The sequence below is a fragment of the Hemicordylus capensis genome, chromosome 3, assembly GCF_027244095.1.
Source record: "Hemicordylus capensis ecotype Gifberg chromosome 3, rHemCap1.1.pri, whole genome shotgun sequence".
NCBI classification, from domain to species: domain Eukaryota; kingdom Metazoa; phylum Chordata; class Lepidosauria; order Squamata; family Cordylidae; genus Hemicordylus; species Hemicordylus capensis.
In genome coordinates, this window is record NC_069659.1 from 219,363,013 (window position 1) to 219,377,639 (window position 14,627).

At 40.2% G+C, this 14,627-nt stretch overlaps 1 protein-coding gene across 2 annotated transcripts in view; it reads right to left on the reverse strand.

Moving 5' to 3' along the window:
* PARG (poly(ADP-ribose) glycohydrolase) overlaps positions 1 to 14,627 on the reverse strand; it is a 137,222-nt gene that overhangs the window by 15,297 nt on the left and 107,298 nt on the right. For both annotated transcript variants that reach the window (XM_053310873.1, XM_053310872.1), the window contains 2 exons: positions 5,735 to 5,813; positions 3,703 to 3,811 (listed from right to left, as the gene is read on the reverse strand). In XM_053310873.1, the coding sequence (XP_053166848.1) occupies positions 3,703 to 3,811; positions 5,735 to 5,813 (188 nt within the window). The remainder of the gene's footprint in view (positions 1 to 3,702; positions 3,812 to 5,734; positions 5,814 to 14,627) is intronic.

Sequence of the window (14,627 nt, forward strand, 5' to 3'; positions counted from 1 at the left end):
GTGTGTGTGGCAGTGGCTGCAATCTGCATGTGGCCAATAGGAAGGGAGACTGTGGTGGGGGGGTGGCTTGAGAGAGGCATAAAGGGAGCAAGGTGCATGGAAAACAGCACTCGAGGGCAAAGGAGGGGACAAGATGGAAGTCGTGGTGGAGATGGGAGAGCAGCTGCTCTTTGGAAAAAAGGTGGGTAGATTCCTTTCCTTTGCTACATGGCATTTTCAGTGTTAGACATGACTTTGTAATTAAAGTCTCTCTAGCACCACAAATTGATTCCAGGTTTGCCCAAGTTGGCCAATCCCTACAAGTAAAACCCCTGGACCCAGCACTTTCAAGAAACATGAGAGAGTGGCTTTCTTCTGAGGGCAGAACATCCAGTAGATCTCCTATTTTTTAAGAGGCAGAGAATATAGATCGATTACATAATGATCTTAATGAATCATTGGTTATAACTTTTAAGGTATTTGATAAATACATCTGCTTATGGAGAGTTCTGTGTAATTCAAAGGCTTGCATGCTTGTAGATCAATCAAAAGCAGGCCCAATTAACTATATGCAGTGCCCTATTTAACATATACATAAAGCCACTAGGAGAGGTCACCTGTAAATTTGCACTGCGGTGTCATCGGTATTTATTGTTAAATTTATTGTTATATTTTTATACCGCCTTTCATTAAAATAATCTCAAGGCAATATGCTGATGACACCCAGCTCTACCTGTCATTTAAATCTGCTGATGCCAGGGAGGCAGCTGATGTTCTGAATCAGAGTCTAGAGGATATTCTAGGTTGGATGTAGGTGAAGAAGCTGAGACTTAATCCAGATAAAACAGAGGTGCATTGGGTCAGTAAAACTGGTGATCCACATAGTGAGGTAAATCTGATCTTGGATGGGGCTGCACTCCCCCTGAAAGATTAAGTCCACAGCTTGGGAGTTCTCCTGGATTCAATGCTGTCCCCGGAAGCCCAGGTTGCAGTGGGGTCCAGGAGTACCTTCTACCAACTGCAGCTGGTATGCCAGCTGTGACCCTACTTGGAGAAACCAGAGCTGACCACCGTCACTTGTGCATTGGTCATATCCAGATCAAACTAATGCAATGGGGCTGTCTCTGTTTGAAGACTGTTCAGAAGCTTCAGTTGGTCCAGAATGCTGCAAGGATGCTTGTGGACACTAGTCACTATACAAGTATTACATCTATCCTGCAACAGCTTCATTAGTTGCCAGTTTGCTTCTGAGTCAAAATGCTGGTTTTGACTTTTAAATCCTTACACAGCTTGGTGGCGGGGTACCTTTTGGATCACATTTATCCATATGAATCTGCAAGGGCCCTCAGATCATCCAATCAACCGGTACCCTGCCATTGACACAGATCTGGCTGGCAGGAATCAGGGATAGGCCTGTCTCAGTAGTGTCCCCACCCCCCGCCAGTCTTTAGAATGCCCTCCCAGAAGAGCTTTGCCTGCCTCCCTCTTTGCTTAGTTGTTTGTTTTTTTTTAAACCCACTAAAAAAACCTTCCTTTCCCAAGAAGCTTTTAAAGACTGGCTGTGATTGTCATCTAGTTCTAATCTTGGTTACTTTCCTACTTGTCTTATATTATCTGCTCTGCATCTACTTATTGTGTTTTAAGATGATTTTATTTTATTGTCATTTACTTTTAAATTCTTTTATCATGAATTTTATGTTTTTATTGTACGCTGCTCTGAACAGCAGTGTGCTGGAGGAGCAAGATATAAATATTTTAAATAAATTAGTATTAAAATCTGATAAGTGGCAAGTAGAATTACAGGCACCTACACACTAGCAATAACTTAAAAGCAACACTACTGGAGATTTTAAGTCAGGGGTGTGATAATAATATAAGATTTACCCATAAATCTAACTTTATCTTAGTTAATGGAATATAAAATATGTCACTCAGCAATTGTCTCAAGTACAACCTCTCTTTTCCCCAAAGAGGAAGAGTTCTAATACAATGGAAAAATGTATGAAAGCTATTCTAACATAGGATTTGCACATTTCCTGCCAATGTAACTGAATATGTCAAATCTGACGTCAGATACTTGGAGTAGATTATTTTAATTTTCCAATTAAGCTGTCAGTGAAGTTTACTAACTTTATTTACTGTCTTTTGCAATGCTTATTTTATTGCTACCTATGATGGCATGCTGCATTACTTTCAATATTAAGCACTAGCTTTTTGTTTTGTAAAAAATAAAATTAGTCATTCCTTGCCATTTTTGAAACAATTATCTTAGAAGATATATCTCTTTCTTAGGAGCAAAAGGAAATTCCAGTCACATATACTTGAACATATTTAGCAGAATCAGATCCACTGAAGCTAGAAGCACCCCACTTCTTCCAGATTTATGAGGCACAATCATAATGAAGATGCATTACAAACAACAGAAAACTGCTACTGCAGAGACCCGCCCCCACCTCTGCCACGGTTAACCAGTTAAACCAGGGCCACAGAGGTTATTATTTGTAGAAATGTAATTTTATTCTACAATCTATTACATATTATATAAGCTGACTTAATGGGGAAAATACCCTGAGGAAATGCAATTTCAAGATGTGTTTTACAATGATATTTGCATGGGATGCTTTTATGACAGGAGGTGGACAACCTATTTTTACCAGACAGGCAAAAAAATGGTAACCACTGAGCACAGGAAGCTGGTGAAACCAAATTGTCTACATTTCTTTGTCACCAGTTCAGCAAGCTTCATTCTTGCTATTTGATTAATAATACAGTGGTCTTCAGCTGGTGAGTCAGGACTCACAGGTGAATCACAAGCAAACCTAATCTGTCAAACCAGTGACGCTACCATCATTTTCTTTGTTTCCTCTGTCTGGGATTTCTCGTTTCTTTTTAAAAGAACAGAACTTTTTTGGCAGGGGGAGAAAGGGCAAAAGAAAAAGTAGAGAAAAGATAGGGAGGGAGGCAAATAACCAAGGGACAGGAAAGATAGATTGTATATTGCAAACATTTGTGGGTTCCATATTGCAGGTTGTAGTTAAAAGTAGGTCCTGTAACTGGCAAGACTGGAGACTGCTGGGCTAAAGTGCAAAGTAAAGCAAGAAGCTAAAGTAAAGCTTCTTACATGCTGGACCATTTCAGATAGCCTAATGCTATTGGACTACTACAACCTACTGTAATGAATTCCTACAATGTTTTCCTCATTGGGGGAAATTGGTAGCCTGAATGTACACTTAGTGGAAGAAAAAGTTGACAATGTATTTCTCATTGGCAAACCAAATAAAAAAGCTTCAGAACTGATCACAACTTTTCTCAACCTAAGCAGTTTTAAAACACAATATTTTGTATCTGTATCCAGAATTAACTCATGCCAGAAAGAAATTACAGGAAGTATCTGTAGGCATGACTGCTTCGCAAACATTTTTGTGGATATGTGGATTTTACTTCAACACACACTATGAGTACATTTTTCTTAATAAAAATAAATACTTCAAGAGAGAACCACTTACAACTAGATTTAAACTGGCAACCTTCGATTTTAATCTTACTGTTGCAAAATATGAATAACATTTTGTGTGACTTGACACTGCAATTAAATAAGAAGTCCCCCTTCAAGGAGTTGTTGACACTGCAAAAATTATTGGACAGCCCAACTCAAACACTAATGAAATGGCTGCAAATAAATGATGGACTTTATGCTGAAGGATGGATTATGGAGTTACTAGCCTTGTTGAGCTCTCTTCTAATTTTCTCAGGAGCAAACTGATCAAGGAAACGTCTGAAATGAAATGCATCTATGGCCACAATTTCTGTGCAGCGCCTCTGCCATTCATCCCTACATTGGGAAGAGGGTAAAAAAGGGAGGGAGAGAGAGAGAAGGCAGTAAAATTAACTGTGATAATATTGCTCATATAAACAAGATTTAAAATGAGTTCATCTCTCAAGGGCTTCACCAGTGAGGAAAGGCACAGAAATAATGTCGGGGGAAAGCAATGCTGCAATAGATCATGGGTGAACTCCATCAAAGGGGGAAAAGCAGATTGGGGAGGAGACCTGAAGTTTCCCCATGGATTTAGAGATACATTCATTATATAGTACAAATGGTAAATAATGGGCAGGGTGTGATGTAATCACATGCGCTGCAAATATTCCCTGGATGACCAAGAAAACTAAAAAGCTGTGGGGTTTTTTTTGCTATACTACTCCATATTGCATGTATGTTTCACCAACAGTCCCTTTCTTCTAGCCTTTCCTCACCCAAAACTGAAGCTGTACTTCTCAGCCACACAATACAATATGTATACAATAACTAAACAAATAAATTAGCCAATGCTCTGACCTGATACCTGGGCCTTTGTAGTAAATATATTACAAACAAGATCAACCCTTTTGCTGTTTTGAATTATATCACATAATCCTTGCTAGATTGTGCTCCTCCTCCCTTCACAAAATAAGTAAATAAATAACTATGTTTGAGAATTGCAGTTGGAGAATTAACCATCGCAGTTAATGGAGCCAGTTCCGGAGAAAGGTTTCAAGCGGGAGTTGAGACTTCTTGTAAGCAGCAGGATTAAATCTTCTTTATGCACATTAAGCTCTAAGAAGTCAGGAAAAACATCCTTGCAGTGCAGAAAAAAAGAACCACCCAAGTGAAGCCTACATCTCATCTTGCTACCTGCAAAATCCTTCTGCACAGGTTTCAGAGGCAGGCTACATGCATGGTTCTTCAGGAACATGTCAGATGTCCCTCCAAACTAGCTCCAAGTATTTCCAAAGTAAACCTTGTTTTGGCCAGCCTCAGCGCTAAGCAAGCAAGCAAGAGGTAGTGATGTGCCCGGACCGGTCCGGAGGCCATTCTACAGGCCTTCGGACTGGTCCGGACATGGGCGGTTCGGATTCGGGTGGTTCGGGGTGGGGGGTCCCCTTAAGGGCGGGGAGGGTTTACTTACCCCTGCCGCCACTTTGCTTTTGCAGCAAAGCGGGAGAAGCGGTGGCAGGGAGATATCCTGCCGCTCCATTTACTCAAGGAAATACATACACGCGCACAAAAGGCTTCTTAAAGCCTTTTGCACAGCACTGCACGCCAAGCGGGGGAAGGGGCGGCAGGGAAGTATCCTGCCGCCCCAATTACTCAAAGAAATACGGGCGCCGGAGGGGGGAAAGCGGCGGGAGGGGTAAGTAAACCCTCCCCGCCCTTAAGGGGACCCCCCACCCCAGTGCTGGACCGCAGCTCCGCAGTTCCATGCACAGCCCTAGCAAGAGGAGAGCTGATCTTGTGGTAGCAAGCATGACTTGTCCCCTAACTAAGCAGGGTCCACCCTGGTTGCATAAGAATGGGAGACTAGAAGTGTGAGCACTGTAAGATATTCCCCTCAGGGGATGAAGCTGCTCTGGGAAAAGCAGAGGGTTTCAAGTTCCCTCCCTGGCTTCTCCAAGATAGGGCTGAGAGAGATTCCTGCCTGCAACCTTGGAAAAGCCACTGCCAGTCTGTGAAGACAATACTGAGCTAGATAGACCAATGGTCTGACTCAGTATATGGCAGCTTCCTATGTTCCTATGTTCCAAGCAAGCACTTTGAATGCTTCACAAAGCTAGGGGTATAAAACACAAGGTGTGAAGGAACAGCAGTATACTCAGAATGTTATGCTAATATTAATCTCAATGATTTTTGAGCGTGTATCTGTGTACAATCTTGAGGATCCAGAATCAAAATTTCACTGATGAAAATGTCAAGGGTGCTTATTTGCAAAAATATTACCTGGGGGTGTCATCTTCATGGCTCCTGGCCCACCGGTATGTTTCTGCATAGCCAGTATATTCACTGTATTGCTCTGTACCTGTCATTAAAAAATAAATAAATAAATGGTGAACCTCACAAGTCATTTTCAGCCACTGCTTGGAGTATTTTCCTTTTCTTTTTAGAACCATTCCCCTTCTGAACATTTGTTTAGCTTTTAATAATGCTAATAGGATGGCATTGATGGGTGGGTGGATTAGGTAACGTGTGGTGTCGAGTCGTGTCGACTCCTGGCGACCATAGAGCCCCGTGATTGTCTTTGGTAGAATACAGGAGGGGTTTACCATTGCCTCCTCCCGTGCAGTGTGAGATGATGCCTTTCAGCATCTTCCTATATCGCTGCTGCCCGATATAGTCTGGGAAACATACCAGCGGGGACTGGAAATGGCAACCCCTTGTTTGCTAATCAAGACATTTCCCTCGCTGTGCCATTTGGAAGGAAATCATATTATCTGAATAAATAAAGGCAATGTAGATGGGATCCAGCAAAGCCAAATGCATTAAATCAGTGAAATCTATGCACAATAGCTCTCCACAGTGAAGGGCATGTATTCAGAGTATCAGACAGGTTGCCAGACCCTATTACTGACCATCTTTCTCTGTCTTCTCCCAAACAAATCTGCAGTCTCACCGGTATTGTGATGGTATACTGAAAATATAGTCTGAATGCCTTACACATGGGAAATGTGCTTGTCAAGATCCAAAGTAAATAAAACAAGCTTGCGAAAATCTAGTGTAGAGGTATGGGGGGAGCTGTGAGAAAAGTGTTTGGTTAGCATTATTGTAATTCATTGACTGCCTTGTTCAAACAGTAGGTTGTCATGCTTGACTGGTACAGAAGGCCAGGAAAGGTTGCCCTGTCTTGAGGCCTGAAACTCTGTGATGAGCTCAGAATAATCAGCTATTTTTTCATACAAAACAGGCAAGGAAAAAAGTTTTGCTCTGATTTTAAGAACTATGTAGCCATTTCTAAGATATAAGTTGGAAACCTTACCAAAATCAAATCATTGTGTTAATGCATATAAATAAATATAATATATTGGCTGACATACTGCACAAGGGTATGTCAGTCTAGAAACATAGCATGCATGCAAATTTTACACAAGAGTAAGCCCACTGGAAATAATGGATTTACTCTTAAATATCAATTGTGCAGTCTTTGCATTTATGCAAATCATACAACTTGCATGAATGTATGCAACATTACTGGGCTGGCATACCCTTGCGCAGTATGTCTATGCTAAATGATAGGAAACTCCTCCTAACTGTAAGAGCTGTTTGACAGTGGAACAGTCTGCTTCATGCAATGGTAGGCTCTCCCTTCCTAGAGATCTTCAAACAGAAACTGGATGGCTATCTGTCAGGGATGCTGTAGCCGTTTCTTATACTGAGCAGGGGGGTTAGACCAGAAGACCTCCAAAGTCCCTTCCAACTCAAATTCTATTCTTCTATTCACTGGGAACCCTCCCTATCAGAGGCACTTATACATGGGAAGGGGAATTGTGGATGTCTGATCATACCGAGGCTTACCTATACAATATGAAACAAGAAATAGTCGTGTTTCTGCTGAAACTGCTGGAACAATTGAAACTAGTCTCAGGGGAGCAACAGCAGGAGAGAGGGCATGCCTTCCGCTCTTGTATGTGGGCTACTGTGGGAAACAGATTGCTGGACTGCATGGGCCTTGGACCCGATCCAGCAGCGCTGTTCTTATGTTCTTATCTGAGAACAATGGCTCCCTTCGTTATTCTGCCAATATCAATGAATTGGCCTATATTTAAAATAGGAATATTTTAAAGATTTCTATTTTGTTCCTGGTATCCTGCTATCCCTACTTATTTATCATATTTATATACCACCTGAAATGTGTATCTCTGGCTGGTGTGCACAATTTAAGATACAACAAATATAAAACAGAGTAAAAACAAAACCATTTCACAGAATAAAACGTTAAAAAAATTGCACGGAATAAAAGCAATTAAACAGTTTATAACTGATTTCAGTTAAAATCCTGAGAAAACAGTTGTGTCTTAGAGGTCTTCCGAAAAGCAAACAGAGATAAAGATGCTTTTATTCTAACAGGGAGCATATTCTGAAGCCCTGAGACAGCCACAGAGCAGGCCTGGTCATGCGTTGCCACCAAATGAGCTGGTGGCAACTGCAACTGGACCTCTCCAGATGATCTTAATAGATATCAGGGTTCATGACTAAGAAGGTGCTCTCTTAAATACCCCAGGCCCAAGCTGTTGAGGGCTTTATAGGTAATAACCAACATATTTAGGATCTATTACACTTTACGTAGCATGAAGGAGAAGGACACATTTCCAAACACTTGGTAAAACCTGTAAAACCTGTGCTAGGGAATTGTCACCGGCCATGGTTCCCTATTGAATATCCAAATGACGATTTGAGAATGTGAATCTTTGCCTCACAATTTATCTGCTTATATTAGCCCTCTTCAGATGTTATCTAAAATTGTGCTGAACATGCCTATAGTGCTGAAAGTGGATCTGGAAATCCCACCCTGGGGCTACACTCACCCCCTTGCTGTGCTCTTCATGATTATAGCTGTGTTGGTCTAAAGAGACAAATGCTGAATCTGCAATGGCAGGTGTTTCTGTGATCAGGGAGTTGGGGTGTCCCAGCCTCCCAATCACAGAAGTATCTGCCATCACAGTTACAGCGTCTGCCTCTTCAGACCACCATTAGTCTGAGAGGCAAACACTTCTGTGATCAGGAGGCTGGGGCACCCCAACTCCCTGAACAGAGAAATATCTGCCATTGTGGGTACAGCATTTGCCTTTTTAGATAAATATGATTAATAAAATAAATAAATAATCATGAAGAGCACAAAAAGGGGGCAAGTGATGTGCTTGCGTGGGACCTCCAATCTGCTTTTGGCACAGTAGATGTTGTCAGTGCTTCCCAAAAGTCCTAATAATGCTTATGACAAGCACTGATTAGCCAAGGCCACTTTGCTGGGTGAATAGGCTATTCTGAGCCCTTTCAGAAGAAAACTTCTTTCTTCAAATAGTATTGTCAGTAATATCCAAATCTCTTGGGAAAGGGCAATCTATAAATGAAAATTAATTGCATAGCCTTTTGTTTGTTTGCTAGCTAAGAATTTAACCAAGCACAAAGGCAACAGGCAATTCATGCCATTTCACACTTTATATAGCAACTAACCTGGTGTGCCACCAAATGTCTAGTCCCCAGATCCCTGAAAAGAAACCCAGCTAGTCCCCAGATCCCTGAAAAGTGTATCTAGAATCACAGAATTTTAGAGCTGGAAGAGACCTTAGAGGTCGTGTAGTCAACCCTCTCCTCAGTGCAGGAATGATACTCATTGCATGTTTAGATGTGTATCTTTTTAAAATGCGTAAATTATAAAGAGGCCCTCGGTTTAGAAAAATCTGCAAGACTAGAGAAGAAATGTAATTCTGCAATTTTTAAAGCACTTCTGGCACTCAAAGTATTTCACATAATCCTCCCTAGCTCTGCAACAACTCTGGGGAGGTAGAGGATTAATATGTGTTCCTAACTTAAGATAGGAAAACTGAAGCTGAAAACACAGTGACTTGTTCTCAGCTCCATAGCTGAACAGGAATTTGCAATGAGGTCCTACCATGATTGCTTTCACAGACAAACTATATTTTATGTTGAATTTATTAGACACATCCAAAATAATAGGGATTTAGATAGATATTTAAACAGATTCTGAATGTGCCTGGTTTGTCGAACAACGTAAATAATCACCCCACCACTCCGAATACATTTAGTGCTTATTAAAAGCTCATTTGCTGAAGGAAACACAAGGGGTGGGGAGTGGAGAAGAACTCTAGAAACAAATATATATTGCAAGTGAGCTAAGGTTTCATTTCAAGTCTACTGAGAAAAAGGTGTGAGTGTTGATCTGATATGCTATTGTTATCATTTGCCCTGGGGCAAAAACATTACAGCTCAACCAAATCATATAAAATACTCTCCTATTTTTCAGATGACCAATTTCTCCCTATCCCACCCTAAGTGTTCAGACCCAATAACAAGCACTATTTCTTCTTCTTTCTCCAAGGTTTCAGTGCCTCACCAAAACTCACATTATTTCTTACATCTTTATGTGGGCTCCACAGGACCCCAGCTGGCAATGCCACTGTGAATCAGTGGGGAAAATGCAGTCAGTGAAATAATATACGCACAAAACTCCAGTTTTCAGTCTCAGGTGGTCAAATGATTGAGTCTGGGAGGCTTGTTCAATTCTGTCTTAAATACCAGGTTTATTTCAGGATTACATTTACGGTAAGGAGCAAAAATGGACTGCTTCCCCATGTAAATTTGCCTGGAGTTTTTCACATTCTATCACTCATAAAATCTACATTATTCCAATTCATCTGAAATTTGGTTTACAAACTAGGCTAGAAAAATTATCATTTGTCCAAATTTGGTAAATATTATTTTAAACTACAGTGATGGAGGACTTTAAAACTCACTCTATGATTAAAAAACACATCAATTTTTATACCAGTCCCATTTTCTTCCTCTTCCTAACATAAAAATTCCTATCTATAATTGATTAATGTTCTTAGTATATTATGTAATGAGTGAGATAGGATTATTGAAGTTATTATTCTTTTAAGCCCTCATGGTAAGGTTCAGCTCCTGGCATACATTGTCATACATGTGAAGTACACACATTGGAGGTTGTTCATCTCCGTATTATACCCACAAGGAACACTGTGTCTCAGTGCCAGATAGCCTGCAGATTACCTTTTTAGTCTATAAAAGGTAGTAGCCAGTCACCACAATTCTTCTGAGTCCAAGTGCTGCTTTAAACAACTGTTGCAATAAAAATGTATCCCACCCCCCCACCCACTTTAAACCCTCTGTCCTTCACCATGGAGCAGGCAAGTACATTGGAGAGGGAGCAGTTCCTTTTAAGGATTTAGTAGCACTTCTACCTGTCCTATTCATCTTCCTTAGAATCTCTGCCATCACAGTCCATACCTACTACACTGTCATCACTGTCTATATCCCACCCCCATCTGTCTCTCTCATCCAAGAGCAAATCACCACGACCCTAAAAATATAACAGTCTGTCCTCATAGCTATGAGATGTCTATGATATACTTGGAAAAAACAAAACCCCCAAAGCTATTTCTAGTCAATTATTTTGAGTATTTATACAAAATATAGACATCAAAAACCCTTTCATTTAAAATGAGATTTAATTTCATTCATAGTTTAAGAATGCAAATTTTAACTTAACATGTTCATTTCCACCCCATATGACTAGTGTGCACTTTCTAAAGTGCCCTATATTATTCCCTTTTCCAACTTACACTCCATTTACCCATACTTTATGTTTACTTGTAAATTTCACTTTCTCATTTATCTCCAGATTTATATCTGCATCAACAAATTCAATGGGTACACCTTAAATTTATCATTTCTTATACATCATTGTTGTGAATTTCTGATAACCATGATGCATAGGAAGTAATTATTTAAGGTATCCATGTGTCTATTTGTTGATATAGGTATCAGTCTGGAAGTAAATGTAGACATGAAATTTGAACTCTGTGTGAATAGATGGAATGTAAGTTGGAAAAAAAGAGTAATACAAGGCACTTTAGAAACTGCACACTAGTCATATGGGGCAGAAGCTACAGATACATTACATTAGAATTTGCATTCCTTTTTGAACTATGATTGACAGTGAGACTCACCTTACACTTCATTTTAGACTAAACATTTTTTGTTTCTTAAACATGCAATACGACTGGTGGAAGATTTCAAGGTTTAATCTACATGATCACAAATCACATTAAATTTCCAGCTGTGTTTGTTTAAATAGAAGAGTTATCTTTCAAGTTCTCTACTAAGAACTCTAATCCATTACTGCCCTTTAACATCTATGTCAGGCTCTGGGTGCTTCAACATTCTAACCCTACTCACACCAAAGTTCCTCAGTAGAAAATTTTGACTAGATATTAATAAGTCATGTACAGGTAAACCTGGTTACCCATGGATCCAGCATTTGCCGTTTAGGAACAATCGTGTCTACTGCCCTGGTGAGCAAGTTGTTCCAATTCTCAACCAGGGCATCAACAGGATCACCGGCAGAGCCAACATTAAATCCCTCCAAGGCTTCTTGGAATCCTACCGGATCCAATAACCTCTTCAGGCAGACCATTCTAATAGGCCCCTCACCCCTGCAGAGGTGGGAAGTGGCTGTAAGTCACTTAACCAGGCAGTGGTCCATCCCTGACAACGAGGAGATCGTAGGAGTCCTCACCCATGGAACACCACCCTGATCAGAGTAAAAGACCAGATCAAGTGTGTAACCTGCAATATGCGTCGGTCCAGAGACCACTTGGGATAGGCCCATAGTTGTCATGGCCGCTATGAACTCCTGAGCTGCCCCGGACAAACTGGTCCCAAAATAAACATTGAAGTCCCCCAGCACCAAGATTCTGGGAGACTCCAATGCAAGTTCCGCAACCAAGTCCATGAGCTCAGTAAGGGATTCTGTTGGGCAGCGGGGCGATCAGTACACCAACAGAAGTTTCAATCTATCCCTGGTCCCCAGCCTCAAGTACACACATTCAATATGGTCCGATACCCTAACAGGGACCCTGGTAAAGGAGATGTTATCCTTATAGACCACAGCCATTCCACCTCCCCGCCCACATCCCCTCACCCATAATATACATAAGATGTGAGAGCAGCACTGAAAAGCTTGGGGTGGGAGAATCATACAAAAATAAAACTGTCACTCAGAAATTAAGTATCAAAGATTTCCATAATGAAACCCTGAAAAAGAACAACAGTCAGCAGCATTCTTGCCTTTTAGGTTAAATGTGTTGGGAAAAGAACTAGATCTGCAAGAACTGCCTCAAAACTTCCCTTATCATCTTAGTTGCTTTTTGCTCATTTGTCTGTGTTGCCAACCTCTACAGAAACCCCCCCCCCAAAAAAAAACGGCTCAAGAATACTAAGAGTGTAGAGTATCAGGGAGAACCACTAGCAAAGAAATGTAAGCATTGGCACTTAAAAAGTGCATATCAAACACAAGAATTTAAAAAAAAAACAAAAAAAAACACCAAATAAAGAAATAAGGCATACAGGCAGACACATTCCAAAGTGTTCAGAGGTTATACTGTAAAATGGATTAAAGTCATACTTCGGACACATTATGTGAAGATCCAGCTCCCTTGAGAAGTCCATAATGCTGGGAAAAGTTGAAGGATGACCAGCAGCAAGGTGGATGGACTAGATTACAACAGCAATGAATGCATCACTGCAAGACCTTAAAGGCCAAGTTGAAGACAGATCATCTTGAAGAGAATCTATCTATATGGTCACTAAAAGTCAACACCGACTTGGCAGCACTTAATCAATCAATCAATCAATCAATCAATCAATCAATCAATCAAAAGTTGGATGTGGAGCAAGAACACAGCCAAGAGAACTGCACTCACAAATATCCTCCATGGAATATACGAGGGGAGAAAGATCCTGCTTGCCATATGCCAGTGTTTCTAAGGCTTCATTCATCTATAAAGATCTGGAATATTCCTTCATACAACAATGGTTGCAAATGGCAATGGCCTGCTACCATCAAATTGTAGGTGATAAGACAAGATAAGAAATGAATCTTCATTTCGTGCATCTTCATTATTGTATTTGATGTTACTGAACAGCTTCATAGCCAAAATTTATTCTGGAAATAACGGAAATAACAGGTACTCCTTAGAGGCCAAATACGAATTGATCCAAACTGGGATGAGGAGGAAAAACGGTAAATACACAGTAACAAATCAAATGCAACAAGATCAAGTTCTCCTGTAGCAAGCGAAGACACTGCACACTTTTGTGTGACCCACAGACTGGGATCCTGAGAACTCTACTTCCATTTCAAACCTCCAAGTTCTTCACCCTCATGATTTGTTTTTCATTTATTTAAATTAAGTTGCAAAATGTTATTATTTTACATACATAACACCATGGATGCATATGATGTTTTCTCAGTTATCATAAACAAAGAAAATTGGTTCATGTCCTGAGAAGTTTCCAGTCTAAACTGATAATCTAAATAAGTATGCATTAAATTTAAATGATTACTTAAACAGCTGTTGAAACAAGTTTGAAAATATGGTAGAAAAACGCAAGAATGGAGGCGAGGTGAAAAAGGCAGTAAGTTAAAAGGCGCAATGTTGATGAATTTGTTTTTCCATGCGGGACATAATTATTTATGAGAACACTGTAAAATAAATACAACATGCCCATCAAACTGCAGTTTGATGTCTACCAGATTCATATAAATATACATATTATGTTTCATTTCATTTTAGACCCATGTAGTTAACTGTAGCCCACAGACTAATGATAAATTTTTAAATGATCTTTGCAGCTATCAAAGCAAAAAGCACTAGAAGACAAACAGAAGCCTAACCCTGTAATTCCTCTGACTTCTTGGGAGGCTGGGAAATGTCTGCTTGTACTTTTGTATGACCAGTTTCATATTAGTTACTGTGATGATCTCCAGCAGATGCTGGACAACTGCAACAAATCTAATTTCATATCAATTTCTGAATCTCCTCTGCAAATTTCAGCAGCACAGTTACATCCATTAGGCCACTGAGTCAAGATGCATCAATGAAAGAATGTAATTTATCAGGGAGATAGTTGCACACAGCAGAGACTCGTCTAAGCACGGAAGAAAGCCAAGAATCAAATGAGGATGATGAAATGGCAGTTTCCATTAAGGGGGCAGAACATCACATCACAGTTATTAATTAGAAAGCACTGTAATAAAGTAAAGTGCACTGAAAAAATGAAAAAGACTGCTACCCTT